This window comes from Falco cherrug, chromosome 1 (assembly GCF_023634085.1).
Source record: "Falco cherrug isolate bFalChe1 chromosome 1, bFalChe1.pri, whole genome shotgun sequence".
Taxonomy (NCBI): Eukaryota; Metazoa; Chordata; class Aves; order Falconiformes; family Falconidae; genus Falco; species Falco cherrug.
The window spans coordinates 90,631,318-90,655,118 of record NC_073697.1 but is presented as its reverse complement, the minus strand read 5'-3'; the positions used below and the strand labels follow the sequence as shown (position 1 = coordinate 90,655,118).

The window sequence follows — 23,801 nt, the reverse complement described above, 5'->3', positions numbered from 1 at the left end:
AGAGCAATTAAACCAACTGACCATTTAGGTTCTTTCTAAACACAAGTATGCAGTTCAGCTCAATGGGGCACAGACAGCTGAGCATCTAAGCATTTAGTCAGCAAGCCCTCACTCACATCTAGGAAGTCACGTTCAAGACCTTGCATACACCATTGCAAGCCATCACCTCTGCTCCCTCACTTCTAACACTCTCCACCTATATTCACTTCTCTTCACATTATCTTAAAAACACTTCTCCCATCTATTAAGCTGGCATAAATTGCATACTTACCTCTGTACTGCCAAGTAACTGCTGTACAGCCACAGCAGAAACACCGTATTTGTATTGAACCTGCTCTTTTCTCTCTCTAGGTGGCAAAACAGTGTCTGGCTCTGGGAGCAAGTTCTGCCAGGTGTGTCTTACTAGACATGAGCAGTCTAACACAGGCCAGAAAGTCACTGAAAATGTCAGAGAGAATCTTGTGTTCCAGTCCTCAACAAAAAGTCACTGGTCTCTCAAAATCACCATGAAAAAAGTATTCTAAGCCTTGTTCAGATCTCCATACCACCCCAGTCTTTCCAAGGACCGCTCTCTACAATAAAATAGGGTAAGAGAGGGTGACCCAAGAGACATATATGGGTCCCCATTCCTCTGCCAACAGCAACAACCTTAGCATCCCACCAGCAGCAGGCCCAGGCACACAGACCCAACACATGGCAAACTTCATGGGACACTCTTTAACAGCTGATTATTTCACTTGACAGCAGAGTCACTGGCTTTGCAGGATTTCTGCACATCACAGCCTTCTCCAGGCCCAGCAGAGTTGGCTATTCCCAAAATACAGCTTGGTGAGCTAGAGATTTTTGGTGCTGTACATGCAGCATCAGTAGTACAGTTCCTCACATTTGGGCATGCAGGTGCTGTCCAAGAAGCTGCAGGCCAATGACACACTCCTGGACTAGCTAAGGGAGTGGGGACAGATCATCAACACTCCACAGAGAAAAGCAGGAAAAAGCAGCTCTGCGGCAGCTGGCATACCAAAATCCAGATATGGATTTGGAAATCATACTGGAAACCAAAAATCAGGCATTCAGCTTGGAGCCAGAGGAGCAAATATCAAATACGGACCTTAATTCCTCTCCTCACTTAAAGGAGTTTTAATACTGACCTCAACAGCAGTTAAGTTCGCTCTCTGAAAAGCGAGTCAAAGTATCATTTTTGGGAAGGGTTTGCAATACCCTTCACTGGCTGTATTGTTTTCTATAGCTTGTTTGTGAAACACTGGCAGTAAAAGGTGCTTTCAAAATACTGGACATTAATTACTCAGAGATGTTCCCCCATCTATTCTAACAGACATTTCTGCTCCAAAAGATGCATATTCTTTATGTCTGGGGGTTTTTTTCTGGGGCAGCCAGCCCCAGAGGCAACAGGACAGCCAAGAGGCGCACAGCGGATTCAAAGGAAAGAGGAAAACTTGGGTAGTGTTGCCTAAGGGACAGGGTACTGGGCTTGGAAGGATGAGACCAGAGCAAATTCTCAGTCCTTAGATGCAGAGAGGCAAAGTGGCTTTCTGAATGTCACAGTGTGACTTTTGGATTGATCAGTTTCCCACAATGTAATAGACATAATATGGTGGCCCATGCCTTTTTGTAGGGTATTCTGAGGTCTACTGAGAAAAAGCATGAAATAGATGGCAAATAAACAGTATCATTATTCTCCCCGAGATCTTTCCTGAATGATCAGGAGCAAAACTGCTTTAGGAAGGTGAAAGGCAGAGTCAAGTCAGCTGGGGTTTAAAACTACTGTTCCAAATACAGATGATACCTGCAATTCTGTGTGCAGCCCCCTGTTCTCTCCCTTCCCACTAAGTAAGGACACCAAATTACCACATTCTGCAGTTTTTCCTTTCTGCGCCACTAACTAGACAGTGGCAGAGAAGAAGTAAAGCTGAGCCTGAGAGAAAGAGCAACAGTACAAGCGTGTAGTAGTGGTCTCCAGGCCCAAATAGCAACTGAAACATGGTCATTACCACAAGCACAGTTGTATGCTCTGCATGTCTTGTCTCAGCTGGAGTACTTTCTCTTTCATCTCTGCAATGCCCATATAGTTAGAGTAATTCGGTTCTCCCTGCAGAGCCTGAAAAATCTTGGCCTAGAAAACAATAAAGAAGAGGAAGATAAGATGCTGAGACTTCATTTCTGTAATGTAAGCCCACAGAGCCACCCTCCCTCCAGCATCTCACACACCAGCTGCAATGGCTGCAGTGTTGTGTTAAGGCTTCAGAGCTCCCGTGCTTGCTGAGCACAGGGATACCTTCTATTTCAGGTGTACTGTTTCTGGCCTTGGAACAGAAATATAGACCAGCACAGCAGATCTTCACCTACTCTTTGCATTCCCCATAAGGCAGCAGTAAGTCAGTTCAAGCAATCACTGGCCTGCTCTTACTCTTACCACGTTCCTCAAAGCCCTAAGGAGCAACTTTACACAATCCCTTCAGCCTCCCCACCTGTGCCATTTATTAGGGCCTGCCACTTTACATTATGTGGGAAGATTCCCTATGTATGGGCTTGCTCAGGGGGCTGTTTAAATTTACTGTTAGGTCTTTTGCACGGCCAAAATAGCATATAAATGAGCAGCATGATCAAGGGACCAAACATCAGTTCAGGCTTGTAAAAGTCTGTATGGAGGCAGACAGATAGTGAATTAATTGGTGCCTTCATCTATCCATTGAATATATCTAAGCAATGCTAGCATGCCCCAGATGCTGGATGCCAGGAGTAGATATACTACTCACCTCAAATCTAGAGTGAAGGAGAAAGCGAAGTATAGGGAAAATTTTTACCAACAGTTTCTGAAACGCTTCCGACTGCACCCCAGTTCTCTTCCCTGCTTATGATGATACAGCTCAAAAGTACATTGTTTCTTCTAGACAGCGATGCTATTTTACGTTTTTCTTTACAACAGGATTTATCATTTATGACTCCAAAAGGATTGCAGTAATAGTTACTTAGAACCTTTACTGCTCTACAAACAGTAATTTCAGAATCAAAGCTAGCATGCGAGGACAGAAGACCTCATCTTACACTTCCAGCCCTAGGAATGATTCATCTTTGCCATGTGACAGGAGTGCATCCAGGATCCTCAGGATTTCTGTGGAGGATCCTAAGAGCTCAGGGTTTCCAGAAAATTCATGTACACAAACACCTGAGGAAAACTAAGCAACAAATACTGGTACAAAACCAGGACTCAATCTGCCTTAACATAGAGTATTCAGCTGAGACCCACACTTTTTTTTTTTTTTTTTAATAGAACAAAACACAGTTCACCATCCTATCTCATTATCATCCTAAATCCTCAAAGATCCAGTGACCTTCACTAGAAAGGCATTGCAAGTACCTTCAAATAAGGTATCAAGCCAGCTTCTTCCTTCGCCATTTCTGGTTTCTTAAAATGCTCTCGCAGACCCTTGGGCCCAGTTCCATGTCTGAGTACAGTTCATACAGGCATTGTTGAGTGTAGGACAAAGACTGCTCCTCAAAGTCCTCTAAGGAAACCAGCTTGCAAAATGAGATACTGAGGGGATACCCATCATCAAACATATCCCCATTCTGTACCTGAACAAAGATGACAAGGCAGGCTGTACGCTCTCATCTGACTGATGGAGGCAAGAGAGCTGTTTTCTTGTGATGAACCAGGGCCTCCCTCCTGCCCTGTCAGCAAACAGGGGCATCAGCAGCCCCCTGCCACAGGAGCTCACCAACACTCTCCTGCGAAGCCTCTGCCAGTAAAACTGCCCCTGTAGCACAACAGCACCAACTCTGTGTGGAAGTTTTGGCGCAGGACCTCATAGAACAAGGAAACTGGGCCAGATACCATCCCTCAAGAGGAGCTCCCTGCCCTCCCCTGGCTTCCAGGCCAACATTACCTCTCGCCCTAGAGCCCCTAACCAGGATTGGTGCTAGGCAGGGGAAGCCCTCTCCACGATAAGCACATATGGTCTCTCAGAGCAGCGAGCAGCCAGACAAACGGCTCAACCCTCTCACGCAGCCATGCCCCGAGGAATATGCGCCAATAAGAGAGGCAGCTGCACTAGCCATCGCAGGGCCAGCCCGAGGAGGGCACTGCCTGCTCTACACGCTTACCCGAAGGGCAAAGGACGGCGGATAGCCGCTCTGAGGAGAGCCGGGAGCGAGCAGCCGCATCGCCTCCCTCACGCCGTGGGCGGCTGAAGGGCGGGACGCGACGGAGCTGCTGGGCGGGGCGCACCTGCCGCCGGGCCTCGCGCCCGCGCCACCCGGGCGCGTTCCCCGCTCCCGCCCTCGCCACTTCTAAGGGCCAATCAAAGAGTGCGGCAGCGCCGCACGCGCCGCAGTGGGCCACTGGCGGAGAGGGCGGGGCCTCCCCCCCACGACGCGCGCCCGACTGACTGCCGTCCCCTCAGCAGGGAGCCCGCCCGCCATTTCCCCCCGGCGACGCCCCGCTGCCGTCCCCTCAGCGCGGAGATCGCCCGCTGTTACCCCCACGGCAGCGGCCGCCCGCCGTTCCCTCAGCGCGGAGCAGTCCCCTGAGCGCGGAGCCCACCCGCCGTCCCCTCAGCGCGGCGCAAGGAGCAGGCGGGAGCCGGGAGGTCGTTGCAAGGCGTGTATTAGTGACAGGCCGCCGCTGGTCCATTGCCGCCCTGAGGGGCAATGGAGGAGGACTAGTTGCAGTATTTCTTGGTGTCCAGCCGGCTGTGCTGGGGATTGTAGGGTGCCTTGGCGAAGCACATGGCAGCAGTGCGGTCGCAGTTGCAGACGAACATTGCGCACTCGCTGTTCTTGCCTGGAGGAGAGAGCAGCAGTGGTCAGACTCCGCAGCTCCATCACCAGGCATTGCAGTGATGCAGGCAGGCATGTGTGGTGCCAGGGCATAGCCATTTCACTACTGCCATCGTTTTCAGGGTGTATGTGCTTCTCCCTGCTAACCCTCTGGTCCCAAAGCCGTGTGCTCTGGCCCAGCCACCTCGCTCCTTCCTTCCTTCCCTGCAGTTCTGTTTGCCAGCCTATCTGCTATTTACCTCCATTCCAGAGCCCTATAGAAGCTCCACCGTTACGTTACAGATGTCTGCCAGAAGCTGTGTAATGCTTCCTAGTTGGCATGCTGATCTCTTAAATACTGCCATTAAAGTTTGGACTCCCAGGAAAGTACCAAAGGGGCTCGGTCCCCTGAAGAGGGGACAGGCTTCCCTATGTATTGCAATACCATGTATCTTCATAAACTTTAAATTGTCTGCTATATGGTGAATATTCACTCCAGTGACTGTGTGAGGTGCCCCGTTTCTAACAGCCACCCTCCCTGGCAGTGACTTGCACTGCACTTTCCTGCCACAGATGCATGGAGTGTAACACGGCCCTGTTCCTTCAGAACAGACACTCGAGTAACATTTGAAGCGGAGTGATGTGGAAGTGGACGTACTGCTACACGTAATATTTCCATCGGTGCAGCTGTAATGGTACAGCTTTGTGTAGGGGTTATCCCAGAGGAATTTGCATGACTTCAGTTTCTTTGCCTCCGAGTAGCAGTGATCATGTGCTTGACAGCACCTGAGAAACAAGGAGGAAAAGGTCAGAAAGTACCAGAAATGCAAACTTGGCTGACCTGTAAGACACATCAATACACTAGTATTGCTTTGACAAGGCACTGAACAACAACAAAAAAAGATACACAGTGATAAGAGGTCAGGCATGAAGGACCTCAAAGGGACACAGTTCTGCCAGCTAATCGTCCAGGGGTGTCTGGTACATGTGTAGTTACTGGAGCATCTTCACAGTTGTCTATTAGGCACAGGGAAAGCAAAAGCCAGCATTTACCCTATGTGCCCTGTCAGTGCCCGGTAATGGATGAGCTAACAGCTGACACAATTCACCGTGTCTTTGCTATCAGACCTGTGTGATCTCTGAACTGCCCAAGCCACTTAGCATTTTGCAGCTCAGCCCTGCACATGCTGATAGGTGTGTGCTGGGCAGTGTGTGCAGAGCTACGTCCTGGCTGCTGGCAAGGCACTGCTGCAAAAAAAAGAATGCTGGAATTAGTGCAGTGTAGCTACCACAGAAGAGAAAACAGTTGTTTGGATTATATTTTATTTTACTAATGAGGAATCAAGGTGTGATACTACACATCCTTTCTTCCTTGGATCAGTCTTTGAGAAAAAGCTTCATTCACAGCAGCCAGAGAGTTTTGTGACCATTTATAGGCAGGGCCAGCTGAGGAAGCTGGTATGCAGGACCATGAAAGCACAAGCAAGGAAAGAGTTTTGTAAAAGCACAGTTTTATAAACCTGTCAAGCTCATCCACTGGAGTCCCGCTGCCTCCCAAGCCGCAGTAGCAGCCGTAGTCAGCAAATTCCAGCACAGGATGGCTGTCCGGCATGGCGCATTTGATCATGCTGCGAAGCTCCCACACTGCCCGAGGTGAGAGAGCAGCGCTGGCTGCACCCACTGAGGAGAGACACAAAGGTTAGTCTTAGGCATGGTGTTACCAGTCGGGGCGGAGGGTGGTTGCCACCTACACACCAGACAGCAGGAAAAGCAGAGCCAGGGACTTCATTCTCGGAGGACTTGACAGACACTGGCGCTAAAGAAAACACAGGGCTCTTTATATGACAAGCTCACCTTGACATGGGTATGAGATAAACAACCCAGTATTTATGTTACTAAATGCAGACTTCTTCCATCAGAGCCTGTGGGCAGCAGTTTGTGACACGACAGGTTGAAGGCCATTGGAGTTAAATCTATGAAAGTCAGGGAGGCAAATATTTGCTCTCTAGATTTTTCCTGTTAAATTCTTTTAATGTTACTGTTAGAAGTCAGCCTGAAAGATCTGGACATCTTTAAGGGCTCTCTACAGAAAAATAATAGCAGTGTGATAGTTATGTTGGAAATTGCTGGCATCAGTATCCTACTGATACTGGTATCCTCTTTGAATGGTATCCCACTTATAATTAATCCTGTATCTCTCCATGGATTCTGCTGGCCTAATTCTGAGAATAAGGTACAGGTTGTCCACTCACCCAAAATTTGGCTTGAGCTGAACTGAAAAAAATTCAAGCTGTTTTTCACTTTGAAACCATAGAGAAGGTGGCAAGAAACAGGAGCCAAGCAACCTGGAAAGCCTCTGTATCTGGCTGAAACAAGCAGTAGTATCTTCTTTTACATGACCTTAAGGGAGTTACACTGGAAATGAATGGGGCTTACAAGTTTCAACACACACAGCAGGTTTCAGTAGCTTGGAGACAGCAGTTTGTCTTTCTCCAGCACCAACACAGAACACAGTTAGGCTCTTTGGTTCTTTATGCCAAGGCATGAGGCAAGCTGAGAACCTTGAAAGATCAAAAAATGGGTAAGAAAAAGCTTCCTGGAGTCAGACAGGGATAAGTCAAAAATACTGTACTCATATTTAGACCCCAGAAGCTCTAACATTCTCATGGCTACAGGTTTGGCATTTTTACACACTCAGACATCCTGGACAGCTCACTTGATAATCCGTCTGCATTTTTTTTTCTAAAGCACCAAACAAGCCTTCAGTGTTTAAGAGCATAGCAAGAGGCAAAGCCCATCTTGTTGCAACAGCCTAATATACCAGAGTGCTTATTCAGGAAACTTCGGGTTCACCACACTTCAGTAAGTTCAAATGCATGTTTCTGTAAGGGGTGATGAGGACATCTTCCCACACACAGGGTTTGAAACTATACCAGGGTGCCCATAGCATCCATAGGATGTTGACTATCCATAGGTTGTGTAGTTAAAGTTAGACATGCTGTTGAACAACCAGAACCATTCTGACTTTTTTTAATCTGTCACAAGCTCTGATTCTCTGGGATTCCCCACTCATAGGTTACCTAAAGCCAAAGAGAGATGCCAAGTTACAGGTTCAAGATTTTTGTGTCCTAATAGAACATTGAACAAACATTAAAGGCTGATGTAAAGGACAGTCTGTACCACAGTTAGTTTCCAAAAAAGAATTTTGCCCACAGATCAATCTGCTGACTTTCACTTCAATATCTATTTAAGTGTTCTTTTACTTTTTCCATTGCTACTTTGGCTACCTTTACTCTTTTTAAATTATTGTTTCTCTGTTCTCTTACATTTGAACCTTAAGACTCTGTGGTTCTTTTTTCCTCACTTCTTAATGTCTGATTTATTATTGATGTTGCCAAGAAACCTTCCAATGAACTGGCTTTTTTAAGTCACAAATCACAAATACTGTCATATCTTGGATTTCATACATTTTAATTCGACAAGGGGGTCACCAAGTGCGGGAAAGTGAGCATGTGAGCATTACAAGACAGCCTCATGAGAAAAATCCCAGCAGGGTAAAGATTTTTCCACCAGTGCTATTTTTGGTTTCCCCCAACCTGTGCTGCATACAAAACAGCTGGTCCTTAGTATGCTTGTGAGGACATCTGAACTTACACCTGGTTCCTAAACTTACAGGATTGAGCCTTAAATTATTTTTAGGAGTTGTTTGTAATTAAGACAAATAATTAGGCACAGGGTTCCACACTGTTAGAATTAATCTTTCTCTTGTAGTGTTGTCTGTTAAGGACTTTTCCTCCCTTCCCATCTCTACATTTTACTTTCTTAGACCTAACCTCCTTGGTCCACCGTAGTCATTGAATATGGAGCACCTGAGTCCAACATGTAAGCACCACACGATCTCCTCCTCTCCTGAACCTACAAATATCTATACAAAACCTCTGTAATGTACAGAAGAGACATAATCTCTCCTAAAACCAGATCTGCCTCACATTATAAACTGGGCTTCTGCCAAAGTCTGGGAGCAGAACACGGAGTCAGAGCCCTGCCTGGGGCTTTTATCCTAATGGCAGGATGCAACTCCTGCCAGGTCTCAGTTCACCTGAAATCTCTTCCATGTGAACATCTCCCACCCCCAAATGATGACAGAGAAGGACAGTTTTCAAATAATTTATTAGGAATTTAAAACTGAAATCTGGAAAAGGGGTTACAGGTGTGGAGAGAACAAACATTGGAGTGTAATAACTTACTGGCTTAAAAACACAGCTTTATTTCTTTTAAAAAAAATGCCCACCCTGAAACCGGAGCCCCAGCCTCCAGGCAGTGGCAGCACTGGCCAGAGAGTGAATCACAGCTCAGCAGCAGCACAGCTGGCCTTGGATGTCTGGAGGGGGCACGGAAGCAGTTCAGCGCATATACCAAGAGGGAGGAAAGCGCTGTCCGCAGACCCAAATTTGAAGTATATAGAATAAAAATAAACCCAATAAAATGCAGCTCTTCTTTAATTAGGAAATATTTAAAAAAACAGACATACAGACTCTTGTCTCAGTAACAAAAATTATTGCTTTGTGTTTTCAGTACTGATCTGTTAAGTACCCTCTTACCTAGACAGAACTCTCCAAACGCATCGCCCAGGTCAGGACAAGCTCCGGCAGACGGGGGAGAGATGGAAGAGAAAAAGGGCCCTGTGGGTACTGTGGCCCTCCCAGTCCTTTTCTAAACACCCCTCTCCCTTACAGGGGCTCAGTTTGGGGGAAGAGAGGGAATGATTTTTAAAACTTAAGATGAAGCTGTTATTTCCCTGGGAAAAGAGTTTGGCTGCATCTTAATAAAAGGCTTAATCACCCCCCTTAACAAGGTCTTTGGTTCACTGAAATCCAGACCCAAACCTGCCCCGTGTACTCCTGCTGGAGGCCTCCCCTGGCCGAATGCTTGTTAGCAGGGGCCTGGACCGCACCAGGAGAAGCCCCGGCAGGTTCTGGAGAAGGGACCAGATACCCCACACACAGGTCAACGGACAAATTCCCACAGTCTTCAGAACACAGAGTAAAGCAAACGGGAAGCTGCAATTCTATAATTCATATAATCCCTGAGAAGCCCTTAACCCGCCCCCAAATCACCACCCTAATGCTTTTCTCCCCCATTAATGACTCCCCAACCCAGCGCCCTGCCCTTCAGAAAATGACCACCCAAATTTCCCCCTGGCCCTGGCCGACACCCCTTCCAATACCCTCACCTCCGGAGGAGGATCCCCTTTCCCAGGAAATCTTGACGCAAGCAATAGTGTTTGGAGAGTGAATTCCTTTCAAAGTAACCAAGACAAGCAATGGCGGTAAAGCCCTTTACCTAAAGCCAAACCAGAGGCTGGCACTACGGAGCCCAGTGATGGGAGTCTGTACATCGAGCAACTGGAAGCAGCTTTAACCCGCTCAGCAAAACAGCCGATGGCCGGTACATTTCACCCCCGCCCCCCCCACCCCCTTTCATCTCATCAGAGGTCTTAAAATCTTACAGTAAAAGGTGTACAAAAAAAGAACGGAGTCCTGTCAGGATTCTGCTGGAGAGTATTGCTCACGCTGCGGCACCAAGTCCAGGACCTGGAGCTGCTCCTTGGAGCCAGGCTGCAGGTGGCAGCCAGGTTCAGCTCGCGATATTTACATATTATACAGGAGGAAAAAGAAAACCCCACGTAAAACTAAACCTAGAAAAAAAAATCTTTCAGCTGTAAGGATAGTGTTTTTCACTTAGCAAAATATACATTTGTTTTGTTCCATAGCGATGTCCAACGTTTTCGGATCCTTGGAGTTTCACACTTTTCAAAGCCTCACATTTACAAAACAGAAACAATTAAAAACAGTTTCTTTAAAAAAAATAGAAATACATCAGTTCCTCTCAGCCTTTGCTCTTTCTGTGTCTCTTTCTTCCCTTCAGAACTGCATTCTTGTTACATACCGTGCTTTAAAAACACTGACGACAACAACAGAGTTGAAAATATTCAAAACAGTTTCAAAGCCAAATAAAAATACTCCTCAATAAAAACTACCTAACACAATCACAAAGCCAATTCATAAAATATGTCTACTAGCTCGGGAAAGAGCAAACAACAAAAAGAAGGGGTAGCCCCAAAAAAAGATAAAAAAATAAAATAAAAAAATAAAACTAACAGCTAATAAAATAAATAAAAGAAGAATCGGTGGGCTGGGGGCAGGGAGGGGGGAAAGCGTAAACCGTCGGTGGTTAGTAAGAAAGCGAGATGATCTCCTCGGGTTCAGTCCAGTGTGGTCTGGTCAAAGGGAGGGATCAGGGCAGGGCGGCAGGAGCCTGGCAGCCAGCCGGCAGTGTGCAGTTTGATTCAAGAAAAAGGTAACCTTGGCTCATCCCCCGAGGCTCACCAGATCCTCCAGCCGCTCGCTGTCCTCGGTTAGGTCACTGGGGAATCTGTGGGACACAGCAAGGGAGGGAAGGGACAGGATCTAGAACAACCAACAGCTTTTCTCTTGGGATTTTCTTCCAGTGTGATCTGATAGAAATACCTGATACCCAAACCTGCCCCAACGCAAACTTGCTCTGCATCTTGCTGCACAGTGACTGAGCGTAGCAGAGATGCTTCCATCTTTCATGGCAATGTGCAGGCCTGGGAAACAAGGCCCCACATGTCATGCAGCCTGCCTGCCTGCCTGGAGCTGTGGCACTCCTGGGCCCCGGGAGGCCTGTGGTGAAGCGGGGTCCAGCCGTTTCTCCAGCACTCAGCTTGGTGGAACCCTGCCAGGCTGCCATGGGCTCCTGTCTGGACGCTGTTCACTGCACATTTTTGCCTTCCTTTTTGAAAACTGAGGAGTTTTTAATTTTCATTTTAAGCCAGCTAATTTCAGCCACGTTTGCAAAGTAAACGGAGACCATTCACCAGTTCCCTCTCAGGCCCATCCGAGGAACAGAAACAAAATTGACCAGACTCAGATTTTCCTTCTGCCCTCCTTCCAGGAGGAAGAGGAAAAACCTCACTCCCCAGAGACAGTGGTCTCAGCAGCAGTGAGAACAACCAGCTGCATGGAGGAGGCTTCCCCAGCCACACAGGTAAGCCAAGCTTGTCTCTCAGGACCACCACTAGGTTATGATTCCGGCCAGCCCTTCAGAACTTTTCTCTTTCTGTCAGTGCTTCTATAACCTCTCTGAGTCCAGACACTAAGTGACCTCTCCACAGCACTCCCAGCCTGGGGAGTGTAAGGTAGGAACCAACCTGCCATGCCTCTGGCCCAGGCCAGCCACAGGACTCCTCCCACAGGCTGGGTCAGGCCAGCAAGCCTCACAGCACCATCCACAGCTCCTGCCATGAGCCTAAGCACAGAGGCCAGCTGAGAACTTCACTCCTCTCATTACCCATGCCTATTCAAAGCTCTCTTACCTCCTGCCTCCTTGGTCCCCAGCTTCAGTGATACCCATTGGTAAAAGCTGTTGCAATCAAGGGACCCTGCAAAGAAAGAGTTAAAACCCCACTCTTAAACAAAAGAAAAGCAAAGAAGAATTACTACCGCAACAATTTCAGTCATGGCCCAGATGCTAGGAAAGCCAGTTTCAGTTGGAGGCACCAGGACTAAACAGCACACCACCCTGCAGGACCCTGCAACAGGGCCAAGATGGGCTCTTGGAAAGTCTGGGCCAGATCAGGGAAAAGTCTGGAGATCAGGACCTCGTGTAGTGGTCAGGGAGAGCCAGTGGAGACCAGGGAGGTGGACTCCAAGCGAACTGTTGCATTCTGCACCAGCCATCTGTGGTCTGGGGCTCAGCAGTGGCATGGCAAATGCTGCAGCGGGTGGTATTTCTTAACCAGAAAGCAGGCTGTGGGCTGAGAGGGTGTCACCTGCTGCTGCTCACCTCCATCACCACATGGAGATGCAGTCCCTTCCCCTGGCCATAACACTCTCCACCTTCCTGCCCCTGCACAGAACCTGACAGGGAACACTCACCCCTAGGCTGTGGCCAAAGCCGGTGCTCGGGGCTGGACTAGCAGCACTGATGTAACTGCTGACCCCTGAGTCCTGGTTAGCAGCTCCGTAAAGCTCTGCCATCGGCCCGGGGCTGGTGGTGCCCAGAAATCCACCGGTGCGACTGGGAGTGGAACCTACAGGAGGCAGTAAAACTACATAGTGAAGATCCCAAAAATGCAACCCCGTCCCACCCCCCTCCCGAAGCCCCTCGCAAACCTCTGTGACAGGACACCGCGCTGAGGAGGAAAGTGGCAGTTACCTGTCCCTCGCACCACAGCCGCCGCAGCCGCTGCTGCCGCCATTGGTCCATACGCAGTGAGAGGGATTGCTGGAAAAGAAGGAACAGGCATCTCAGGGGCACTGTGGCTACACGGGAAACTCCTCAACAGGAGCTTTCATTTCCCGCTGCAAAATGCCAGGCCCACAGAGACTTATCAGCTTAGTGCATCACACAGGACATCAAAGGGTGACAATAGGGAAGTGCACAGCCCTGCATTTATTAGTATCCTTTTGCACAGCAAATGTCCGGGGAAACTCACTAGCCATGCTCTGCTAAACCCACCCACTGGAGCAGCTGAGGGCACTATGTGGAAGAGCTGAACCAGAAGTGGGCAATTTCAGATGTATCGTGTCGCTACTTAGCTTGCAAGATGCAGTTAATCTGAAGCTACAGATCCAGATTTTGGCTGTAAATGTGAAGAAACACAGCAGCTCAGGGACAGCAGCTGTCAGCTCAGAATCCCAAGGCTCAGCCCCTCCTCTCTGTCCCTTGGTATTACTCTTGAATAACAGTTTAATAGCCTCTTTCTCCCTGTTCCTCTATTCTGCCTGAGACACGCCACTCTCCCCACTCTGAGCTGTGCTTCTGAACTGCTCAAACCCTTGCTGTTCCTGTAGAAGAGCAGGAAACATACACCTAGGGAGCAGGAACTAGAAATGGCTTAATTAAAACAGTAAGTCTTAATTCATATGTAGCAGTTCTAATTCCCAACTCTACTGCCACAGGCATCCAGCCCTCGGGGCAGGAGGCATCTAGCCAGTATGTTTCTCTTTGCCCTTAAAATGACTGGGTCAGCATTTCATGCTTGAATGTGAAATTCACTGTGATTCTGTTTAGAGCACCATAAAAAGAGGTCAGAACAAATCAATCGCGTTAAGGCTGAAACCCAGACTAGCTTATGAGGGAATATTTAGTAGCAGGCACCAGCCTGTTTCAAGCCAACGTCATACGAGGCTTATATCTAGGTTAGCCGCTCATTACAGGCCCTGGGCCAACATGAGCATGTTGCTGCTTTGCATCACCCCCAAAGATGCTGTTCCAGGGAGGAAAAGCTGCTGGCAGCCTCCCTCCTGCCCCATCATTGCTTTAAGTCCCTAATACACAGCTGAATGAATGCGGTTTTACTCAGAAAGGAGGCCAGGTCTTCTCAAAAAGACTCCAGCTCTTTTTCCAGGAAAAACCCTTCTGGCCTTTGCAGTCTATCAACTGAGACACCAGGTTTGTGTTGTGATGATAAAGCACCTGCGTGTTAGCTCCCTGCATGCTGGAGCAATCATCCCTGCTTGTGCCATCCCCTCATCTCAGTTCCACTTGCCAAGCCCATAAAGCGCAGCCCATTTACACGCATGCATCCACTTGAAGGCACAAGGGCCCTCGAGCCCTGCACAGCTCGCTGGGCCTTTGTAGGAACGAAGGGGGCCCTGCCCTTCGTGGGACCAACTCCAGCCTATACATGAGAATCGCAGCTCTTGGCCTAGCCAAGAGGCTGCACAGTGACTGTTTAACAGTAGGTAAGCGTAACGGCAAGGGAAGAATGCCACGATCCCCAGCTGGTACTTCAGTGAGACACTCAGGACTGTAAGCTAACATGGCACCCAGCCAGGACAGCAGCATTAATAACTTCTTGTTGTACAGAGCCCTGGTGCACCCCAGCCACCGGTGACAGCCAGGCCTTGGGTGCTTCACTTCTGCTAGGAAAAGGCACAGTGCAGCTGGGGGTGGACCTTGGAGGGAAAAGCACTTTTGCCAAGTCACCAACGTTCCTCTACAAATTTTATGGGTTTCGCTGAAAAACACACGTGTAAACAGCTGGACCTGCATCTCTTTTGCCTGGCAACCAGAAAGCTCAGAGACAGGGGTCAAGTGCTTATGCAGTTGCATACATGGTATTAGGGAAGGGTTTTATTACAAGGGAGCTAGGATTTAGTCTCCCCCTACCTCCCTCTGGGAAATTTGTTCATTGGTGGCTGCCAATCTCAGCATCCTCAGGAATGGAGACTCCCTAAGGATGAAACAGTTCTGTGCCACAGAAACTCCCTTTCAAGCCTGTTCATACCACTAATTCCAGGAGAGCTTCCCAGGAAGCTTTTCTACACCCCCATTGCAGAGAGGTTCAAATCTGAAACAGGTGTGGGCAAGGAAGCGCTGGGGAGGAAGAACACCACAGAAATGAGATGGCACACAGGGAGCGGGGTGCTACACAAATCTGCTTTTCTACAACAGAAACCAGAGACAGGACAGAACTGGGGAAAACAGGGCCATGAAAGGGAGAGCAGACAGAAGGAGCATCACCTAGACAGAACAGACTGTGCACAACCCAGGGGCTGAAGATCCAGAGGGTATTCGCACCATGAGGACACTGAGCCAGAACTAGTCTCTGGAGAATAGTCCTCTGTCCCCATTTCATTCCACAGTTCCCTATAAAACTGTAGGACTTTGTAGAGTCCCACCACGCTCGCTTCTGCCTGGGAAGCCCACGTGGGAGTAGCTGGGGAGCTGCTACCACCCAGAGCAAGTAATGCATTCCCTGTAGCCCCTCCTGCACAGGGAAATGGGATTAGAGCAACCAGGAGTGCCCCCACACCCTCTCCCTCCTCCCAGCACTCCAAATCTCATCTTTGCAGCAGCTCAGGTTAAGGTCATTTATAGACCTTTGAGAAGTCACCCTGCTCTCTGCAGTTTTCCATCTCTGGTTTACACCCAGCCTGGAGCGAAGAGCTAAAAATGAGGCAAACAGCAGGAAACGCCATCTAAGGATTACATGCCTTCATTTTGTATGACCTGCATTGCCCTTCTCAGAGGCAATACACATGGCTCTGATTGCCTCTCCATCTTTCCAGCCCCAGCTTTGGATGGAGCTCGTACAGATGGAAGAGGAAATAAGAAACATTTCCAGTCTAACTGCACCAGGCTTTGGAGCAGCGACATCACTGGAACAGCCCAAAGCCCCCTTCTCCCCTTCCAGCTTGTGAGTTTAGGAAATGAGTGGGACTGACCTGTGAGCTCAGGGAGGACGGGGGCACTCGGGAGAGGGGTCCGCTCTACACGGAACTCTAAAAACGAAATGCAAGACAGCTTAGGAACTCATCAAACACCCCGAGGGAGACCCCGCAGAGACACAGCAGCCGGGGTCTCCTGGGGGAGCAGCCTGCAACCAGACTGCAAGCAAGCCAGTGTCTTCTTTAATTTGTAACTGGTGCTGAAAGGTGCTGGACTCCTGCCCTGGAGACTGAAAGGATCCATTTATCCTTAGAATTAATCTGGCCAAAGCAGGGCAAGTGCAAGCTTCATTGTGCAGCCTCAGGTCTTCCCTGGAGCACTGCTCTGCCACCCATTCAATCTGACCTCTGGGCTGCAATGCCAGTGGGTGCTCAGTATGTGCCACATTCATCTGGGCACAGGTTTACAATGAGGCACTTGAAGCCACTACAACTGAGACCCATAAACTGAATTCACGGAGAGCTTCCAGACAGCTAGGAGGCAACAGCAACTTTCAGCCATCTTCAGCCTGGGCTCTCCTCAGGCAAAGAGGAAACTTCCCACTCCCAGCCCCTAACATCGAGACCTCTTTATAAACCATCACACTGAGGGATGGAGTAAGGAAGGGATGCTCGAAGTTGCCACTTCTCTAGAAAATAGCAAGACAAGTCTTTTCCCTGAGTGTGCTCTGCCTTGTTCCCCTACCTCGCAGACAACAGGAGGGAGAAGAGGCCCCAGAGAACTCTGAGCAGCTGCAGCACAGCAGGTTCCAGCCATTGATCACAGAATCCACGTTCTGAGCACATGGCAGGGTTTGGAGTTTGAAACCACCCAGTTTGCAGGGGATCTGCAGCCCACTGCTCCAGCAGATGCTTTCTGGGGGCTCTGAGTGGTCCAGACGCTGTTCAGAACACAACTGTAGCACTGCAGGCACCTACATTTCAGGTGCCTAGGAGCTCCCCAGCCCATGGAAAGCCATGTTTTAAAATTCTGTGCTATTTTCAGAGCAGTGGCAACTCTGGTAAAGAAAGACAGACACACACAAAGGCAGCGAGACAGGCAGAGCTGCAGGGGCCCTTCTGTGTCACAGCAGCAGCCCTAGGGAGGAGGCTAACCTAAAGGGCATCAGAGCAGCCTTGGGCTTTTCCTGCCACTGGAGTGTGAGGATAATCCTAATGAAGGACAGGCTGTTCCCACCTATTCCAGGGCTTCTTCCCCTCCCCCTTCCACATCCGTCTCCAATTTAAAGAAAGACCAAACAGGGGAAAGGGTGGAAGGGGCAGATCCTGGGTCATGGATCATGCCAGGGACTCCCGTCACCTAAAGAGAGACCAAAAAACCGAGCAGGGAGCACCACTCACCAGGGAACTGGTAAGTGTAGCCAGGTGCAATGCCAGTGTAACTTCGACTCGCATAGGTGGCAGCTTGGAAGCCTGGATAACCTGGGGGAAGAGAAAAGGGCTCTGTTACTGCAAGCTCACAGGGTCCATGTCCTCAATGCCTGGCTGCTCACAAGCAGTGTAAGCATTAGTGTTAGAAAGCACAAATAGGGCTAAGAGCAGAAACCCCAGGAAATTGCTGCGCAGAATGCACAATGCACATGAGTCTGCAGAAGAGTTTTAGCAGGCCTATTTAATTTTTTTCCTCGCTCCAAACATGTAACAACATGGAGATTTCCTTCTCAGAAATTCACAGCTCTGCAGACTAAGGCTTTCTGATGCATCAGCTGGATTTACAAATAGGAGGAGATCAGGGAGGTAGGGGCATTTGAATGGCTGAATAGCTCTGAGTCACTTTTGCACTAGAATGCTGGCAAATGCAGGCAGAGCACTTCTTTCTGGTGCCAGGCAGGAAGCTGTTCCCCGGAAGCTGACCACCTATACAGAACAAGCCTGTGAGAATGCAGGGCATTGACTCAGAGATGAATATTTGATTTGAGATCTTCCACGACACGAGTACATGGATTTCCCAGTGACTCAGCTTGAGCCTTGCTGCTTTAAAATTCAGATGGCTTAGAAAAGGCAAAACCTAAAACCACAGGCTGGAGACTTACTTTCCTTCAGTAAGTCAAGTGAAAGCACTGGGGGAAAAAATGCCCTTTTTGGGGTTTTGTTCAGTGACTAACTGCTACTTGACAGGCTTAGCAAGGAGAGCCAGGCTAAGTACACCCTGCGCGGCAACACCAGCAATGACCCTAAGCAAACAGTGTGCTCTTGGGTCAGCTCAAGCCTAGCTAGAATGAATGTGGGGAGGAAGAGAAACTAGGAACAGCACCCATGCTGGAAGGATCATGCTTGACTCAGATCCAAGCACAAGGGTTTGCGGACCTGGAAGAGGAGGCTACAAAGGCCTTCCTTCTTTTTTTAATCTTTTATCTGAACACATTTGCCTTAGAATCATTGATAGGCATGAAACCCAGCCTGCTTGTCACCAATTTCTCCTTACAAGACAGTCCCATAGTAAGTGTATAGTTTTCCTTGAAGTATCAGATACTTGCTGTCCCTGAGAGGGAGGGAACAAAGTGAGACAAAGCTTAACCAGAACTTTTAAGGCCATTTTTGCAGTCTTTAAATGGCAGAGAGGATATTCATACAGACCACTGTCAAGTGGAAGCCCAGGGGGCTCTTCAATAAAGCCTGTAGAAGTGTGGGAGGAAGATGCCCAGGCACAGATGAGTCCACACTCAGTTCAGCTACGTAGTTACAACCTATTCCATGAGAGGCATTAAAGAATTACAGTCTATCGGCTCTGGCGCTGCAGGACCATTAACAGAGTCGCAGAGGGCCAGAGCTGCCCAGCACACGGCTACGCCTGGGCAGCTCCGGCCGCTGCTGCGCAGCAGTGACAAGTTTGCAGTTTTTCCAGGTGCCACCAGAGGGCAAGTTGTGATCGCAAACAGGTCCCGATGCCCCCCCAGTGTCCCCGGCCTTGCATCAGGGAGAGCTGCCCTTGGCCGCCCCGCCGGCTCTTGGAATAAAGCCCCTAAGCTGCTGCTGCCTGGCAGGACCGGGAGCTGGGGAGGAGATCTGTCCTTGGCCTTACCCAGCATGCCGATCCCGAGCATGAAGGCATCCATCCCGTAAGGCATGACTCGGGACCGCCCTCGTGCTGAGCCCGTTGGGGACATCACCTCCTTCGGCTGAGCTTTTTTACACTCCACCTGCCACAAGAAAATAAGGATCAGACTCGGCCGCCACGGGCACAGGGCACTGCCACAGAGCACAGGCAGCACCCAGGCTGGCTGCCTGCTGTGACGGCACTCCCCAGCCCCAGCCACTGCTGGCAGCCCATTCCACCGTCCTTCACTAGCATTCCTGCCTCTGGCCTGCACACTGCCAGCCTTCCCTCTTGCTCTGCCACCACCACAGGCAATGGGGAGCTCAAACACTGCTTTTCTCCTCCTGGTGCTGCCCTTGACGCTCTGCCTGGCCCTGCACCAGGGCCTCAAAGCCTAAATTTGCTCATTTCTCAATGAAGGTAAAACCGGACCCCTTGCAGGCCACCAAGAGGTTTCATGTAACTTCAAAACCTCCAGGTACTGCACAATCCCTCATTACAGTTAGCTCTTCTCCTTGAAGAATTGTGCTAGTTCACCTCCATACTGTGAGGTTCTTTCCCAGACTGGCTGCTGTGATTTTAGGGAAAAGACTCAATCCAGTTCCCCATTTCAGTGAAAATGTGTTGGGAGCCAAGTGCCTCACACCACACCCCTGTGCCACTGCCCCGCTCTATCCCAAACCTCTGTCCCTTCGCCCCCAGGTTCTGACCCAGACACTCACCATTTTGTTGTTGATCTCATGAAAATGGATTTCACACACTTTTTCCACAATGTCTTCACTTTCAAATGTGACAAACCCAAACCCTGAAGAAAAGGCAAAATTCCTTGATCAGGTCAGAGCTCTGCACAGTTTGCACCCACTACCCACATCCTTTTATTGGCAGAAAGAAGGATGGTACAATCAGCCCTTTCTGAAACAGCTGCCACTCATCTTCCCTCTGCAGCAAATCCTGCTTTTACGCACAAAACCAGGACTGTCCCCTTATAGATTCATTCCCCTTTCCTCCTCATCCTGTACTTCCCACCTTCTCTGAACCCAACTGCTCACAAAACTAAGTTTGGGTGTTTTTTTAAACTTTGCTATTTGCAAGGCAAACCACATGGCTGATAATGCTTGGGAGGATCCCGGCAGACGCTCACACAAAGAGTCGGCGGAGAAATGAACAGCTGCTTGCCAGGACATCACCATCCTCACTAAATGCACCCCACCAGCAGTAACACCCTGCACATTTCCTCAGCAGTCACTGGTCACAAAGCCTTGTATAAGCAACCAAGTATCAGCAATGCAGTTGTACAGAGCAAGACAGATACACACAAGCAAAGTGATTTGCCAAGTTTCACCAAACTAAGGTTAGTAACTGGGGTAAGACAGGATAGCATGTTCCTGGCCCCTGGCCCACGCTCACACCTCCTTTCCCTCACCAACTCCTTTGCTGACAGTTTCAGCAAAGACTCGGGTGGGCAGACTAAACTCTCAGCTGACTGCAGCCATTTCTGGAAAACTGAGGCAGGTGGGAGGATGTCTTTAAGCTTGCCTTACAAGCAAGCTGGGATTAAGCAGAGCTTTCCGTTTTCCAGAACTGGCCAGTTCCATGGTGCTTTAAAATTAACTTTTAAAAACAGATGGGCACCTGTTGCCCAGAACCCCACTTTTTCTACATATTGCCAGAAAAGTCTCTTCATAAACTCCTCCATCTGTCTATGCCCAGGTAGTTCCACATCATTCACCTCAACGCCAATGAGCAGAGGAGCTTGGGAATTCAAGAGCAAAACCCTGATGCTGAAACCAGTCCTGAGCCCCATCAGACCCGCACCAGGCCTGCTGTACCCTAGGCAGAGCCCCTTACTGCCAACACAGTGGCTGGCTGCTCTCCCTGCTCCTTCCGAAATGCCCAACAACAATTTTAACTGTACTACCGACTGGGAGGCACACATGGAGGAACAAGGGTTAACACTTTTTCCCTTTTAAGATGAAACTGGAACAACATCCAAGGCCAGGCAATCAGAGTAGATTTAATGGCTTTAGAAAAAAGCAAAAACCTGAAGGGCACACAGTGCAGCAAGAGCAGAAGGGAGCATTCCCTTGCTGATCCGAGGGCAGAAGTGCTTGGAAGTGCTTCAAACAACACACAGGCATGAGACTGGCCCAGCACAGGGCTGTCACTGGCCCTGATTGGGAAGATGCTGAAGCTGAGTTTGCAGGTTAAGTTGTTGCCAACAAATCTCCGAGTTGGTGCAACGCTAGTGTCGCGCCCTGCCACGCCACCGGGTAGGCAGTGTGAAGACTCACCAGGAAAGTGAGAGGCAGGGGCACCCATGGGTGGGCTGGGTCTGGATCGCGCAAATATTACAGCCTTGCTCTCATCCTGTAACCAGACTCCACTAGCAAGACTCGGGAAAGAAAAGGTGACCTGGGAGCACAAGCAGGCTCTGGGCCGAGGAAGGGGCGAGAAGCAGCACTCTTCAGGCTCTCGTGTCAGCTTTCCTGGAGCTCAGATTACTCGGGACAAGGTAAGACACACACTGCGGGCTGGAGCCACAGAGGTAAGCGGGCAGGGGAGGGGGCCATCTCCTCTCACATATCTGCAACTCGGCCAGTTTACAGCACAGGAAACGCACTGGACAAAAGCTCTCTGTGCTGCGGCAGGACACTGGTAAAGGATGCATATGCAAAAGAATGGGGCGACTGGAGGCAAGATAAAGAGCAGCTGCGACCCGCATCCCCTGCTGCTGGGATACTAACCCCTCCCTAGGCAGGGCATGAGGCAAACCCTCCACAGTTCCCTCTCCTATAGCCAGAAGATCACTCTCACCTCGGTGTCGGTTGGTCGTCTTGTCAAACATCAGCATTGCATCGTCCACCTGCAAAGAGAAGAGCTCCGATCAGATTATTGCTGTTGCCATGAGCATCCTCTGACGCATTTCTGCAGAGGCCTCCCCAAAGCCGAGGGGATCAAGATAAGACCTCCTATCTCCAAGGAGGAAACAGGGTGCACGCGCACGGACACAGACACGCATCACCCACCACACCAGGCACTACCCCAAACCACAACCAGCATGGTTTCCCCACCAGCCCGGGGCTGGTGCAGCCAAGCTAAGCCCCCTCGGCCCAGCCCCTGGCAGCAAGCGACCCTGATTGTTTGCCTGTGGCTCCAGCCGGGGGGCAAGGAGCAAGGAAGGCATTGTTCCCAAATCCCGGCCTCAAAGGAGAGGAGAATTAAAGGGGGGGAAGAGAAGCAAAGCTGTAGAAGAGGGGCCTCCCAGCGACAGGGGAAGCGGAGGCCTCAGACAACAGAGCCTGCCTGGGAAAGCTGGGAAGCGCCCCCGCCCCCACCCCAGAGGAGCCTTTCCTCTAAGTGAGGTTTCCCACTGCTGGAGGCTGTAATTAGAGCAAATTTACTGCAAGGCCTGAGCAGGGCTGCCTTCCCGGGGGGGAGGGGCGGCTGGATCCCATCCCCCAGCCGGCCTGGGGCTGCTCTCCTCCCCGGCGAGCTCATCACCGCCTGGTGCCACTTTTCCCCCCATCTTCCCGCTGGGTCTTGCCTTGCAGAGGCGCATCTGCACTGCTACACATGTCAGGCCGAGCAGGGTTAAAAAATACACTTCAATCCCCTCCGTGTAAGCCCCAGTGTAAACCTGTCCCACTGACCCATCCCTCCTCTCTAATACCACTGCCTTAATCCGATTATGAAACTGGACGTGCAAGAAGTGCTCAGGGGAGGCGGGAGCAGTCTCTGGCCAGCAGCTGCCCCGGCCTTCCTCCTCCGCCTCCATGCAAGACAGCTGCCCCCCAGCAGTGAGCCCTACACGCCCCCAACTCCACAGGGCTCCAACGTCCCTTGCCTCGTCCCTGGAAAGCATCTGCATTGCTGCCTTCTCCAGAACAGCTTACCGCTGAGGGCAAGCGCTGTCCATACCCTGGTGCAGGCAGCCACTGGCTTTGCTTGTGGAGAGCCCACAGCCCCAGTCAGGGAAGGGAGAGGGCTCCTAGCCTCAGCCCCCCAGGACAACACGGCACAGCTGGCTCCACCTCAGTGCCACGAGGATGGAAGGAGCCCTTGCTAATGCTTCCACTGCCATCAAGAGCAATCATCTTTGATGCCCTCAGGCTTGTCCAACACGTCCACCCCTCAAAGATCTAGCTGAAAACAGACAGCCTGGCTCCTGGTCATCTTGCACTTCTCCCGTTCCGGCTCAGCCTCCCTCAGCCAAGTCGACAAACACCTGAAAATCATGCCAGGCATCTAGCTGGAGCCATGGGGAACATAAGACTTCACACAGACCTGAAGCAACTCCTCAGCAGCTTCCCAAGACACAGCCAGGGAGCTGGGGGCTGATGGCAGCTCATCATGCTGCCATTCCCTATTGACACTCGCTCCCGTCTCTGCACCATTTCCCTTCACGGTGCCAGCACAACTGTGATGTGCTGAGGGGAAAATTGACATGGCTCAAAAATATTTCAAGAGGGTTTACTGTCTGGTTTGGTTCATTTTTTTAAGCTAGATCCTCCATCCAGTTCACAAAAAGGCTGGGCACATAGCTGTCCTCCTTCCCAGTAAACACTGGGAGAAAGCTGTGTCAACCGCACTCTGTGGCAGTGCCACTCCTGAAGACTTCAACTCAGGTAGCAGGAGCTCACAAACCCACCACGATGAGATGGGCATGAGAAAGAAAAACCCAGCAGGAACAAGCACAACCCAGCTGCTGAGTTACTCTATCTGACCTG

General features: G+C 50.0%; 2 protein-coding genes across 7 annotated transcripts in view; both read right to left on the bottom strand.

The window, feature by feature from the left end:
* Nucleotides 1-4,608: 4,608 nt before the first annotated feature.
* PLA2G1B (phospholipase A2 group IB) lies at nt 4,609-6,622 on the bottom strand. The gene is made up of 4 exons (XM_005445340.3): nt 6,532-6,622; nt 6,297-6,456; nt 5,435-5,562; nt 4,609-4,801 (listed from the first exon to the last, which is right to left on the bottom strand). Exons 1-4 carry the CDS (start codon nt 6,563-6,565, stop codon nt 4,680-4,682), a joined length of 444 nt encoding a protein of 147 aa, XP_005445397.1. The 5' UTR covers nt 6,566-6,622; the 3' UTR covers nt 4,609-4,679.
* Nucleotides 6,623-8,927: 2,305 nt separating this feature from the next.
* MSI1 (musashi RNA binding protein 1) overlaps nt 8,928-23,801 on the bottom strand; it is a 31,591-nt gene continuing 16,717 nt past the window's right edge. For 4 of the 6 annotated variants that reach the window (XM_055712547.1, XM_055712558.1, XM_027814026.2 and 1 more), the window contains 9 exons: nt 21,889-21,937; nt 19,797-19,879; nt 19,060-19,177; nt 17,379-17,459; nt 16,035-16,091; nt 13,018-13,086; nt 12,738-12,892; nt 12,176-12,241; nt 8,928-11,211 (listed from right to left, as the gene is read on the bottom strand). In XM_055712547.1, the coding sequence (XP_055568522.1) occupies nt 12,200-12,241; nt 12,738-12,892; nt 13,018-13,086; nt 16,035-16,091; nt 17,379-17,459; nt 19,060-19,177; nt 19,797-19,879; nt 21,889-21,937 (654 nt within the window). In that variant the 3' untranslated portion in view covers nt 8,928-11,211; nt 12,176-12,199. The remainder of the gene's footprint in view (nt 11,212-12,175; nt 12,242-12,737; nt 12,893-13,017; nt 13,087-16,034; nt 16,092-17,378; nt 17,460-19,059; nt 19,178-19,796; nt 19,880-21,888; nt 21,938-23,801) is intronic. The other 2 variants (XM_055712552.1, XM_055712563.1) reach the window with 1 other exon arrangement.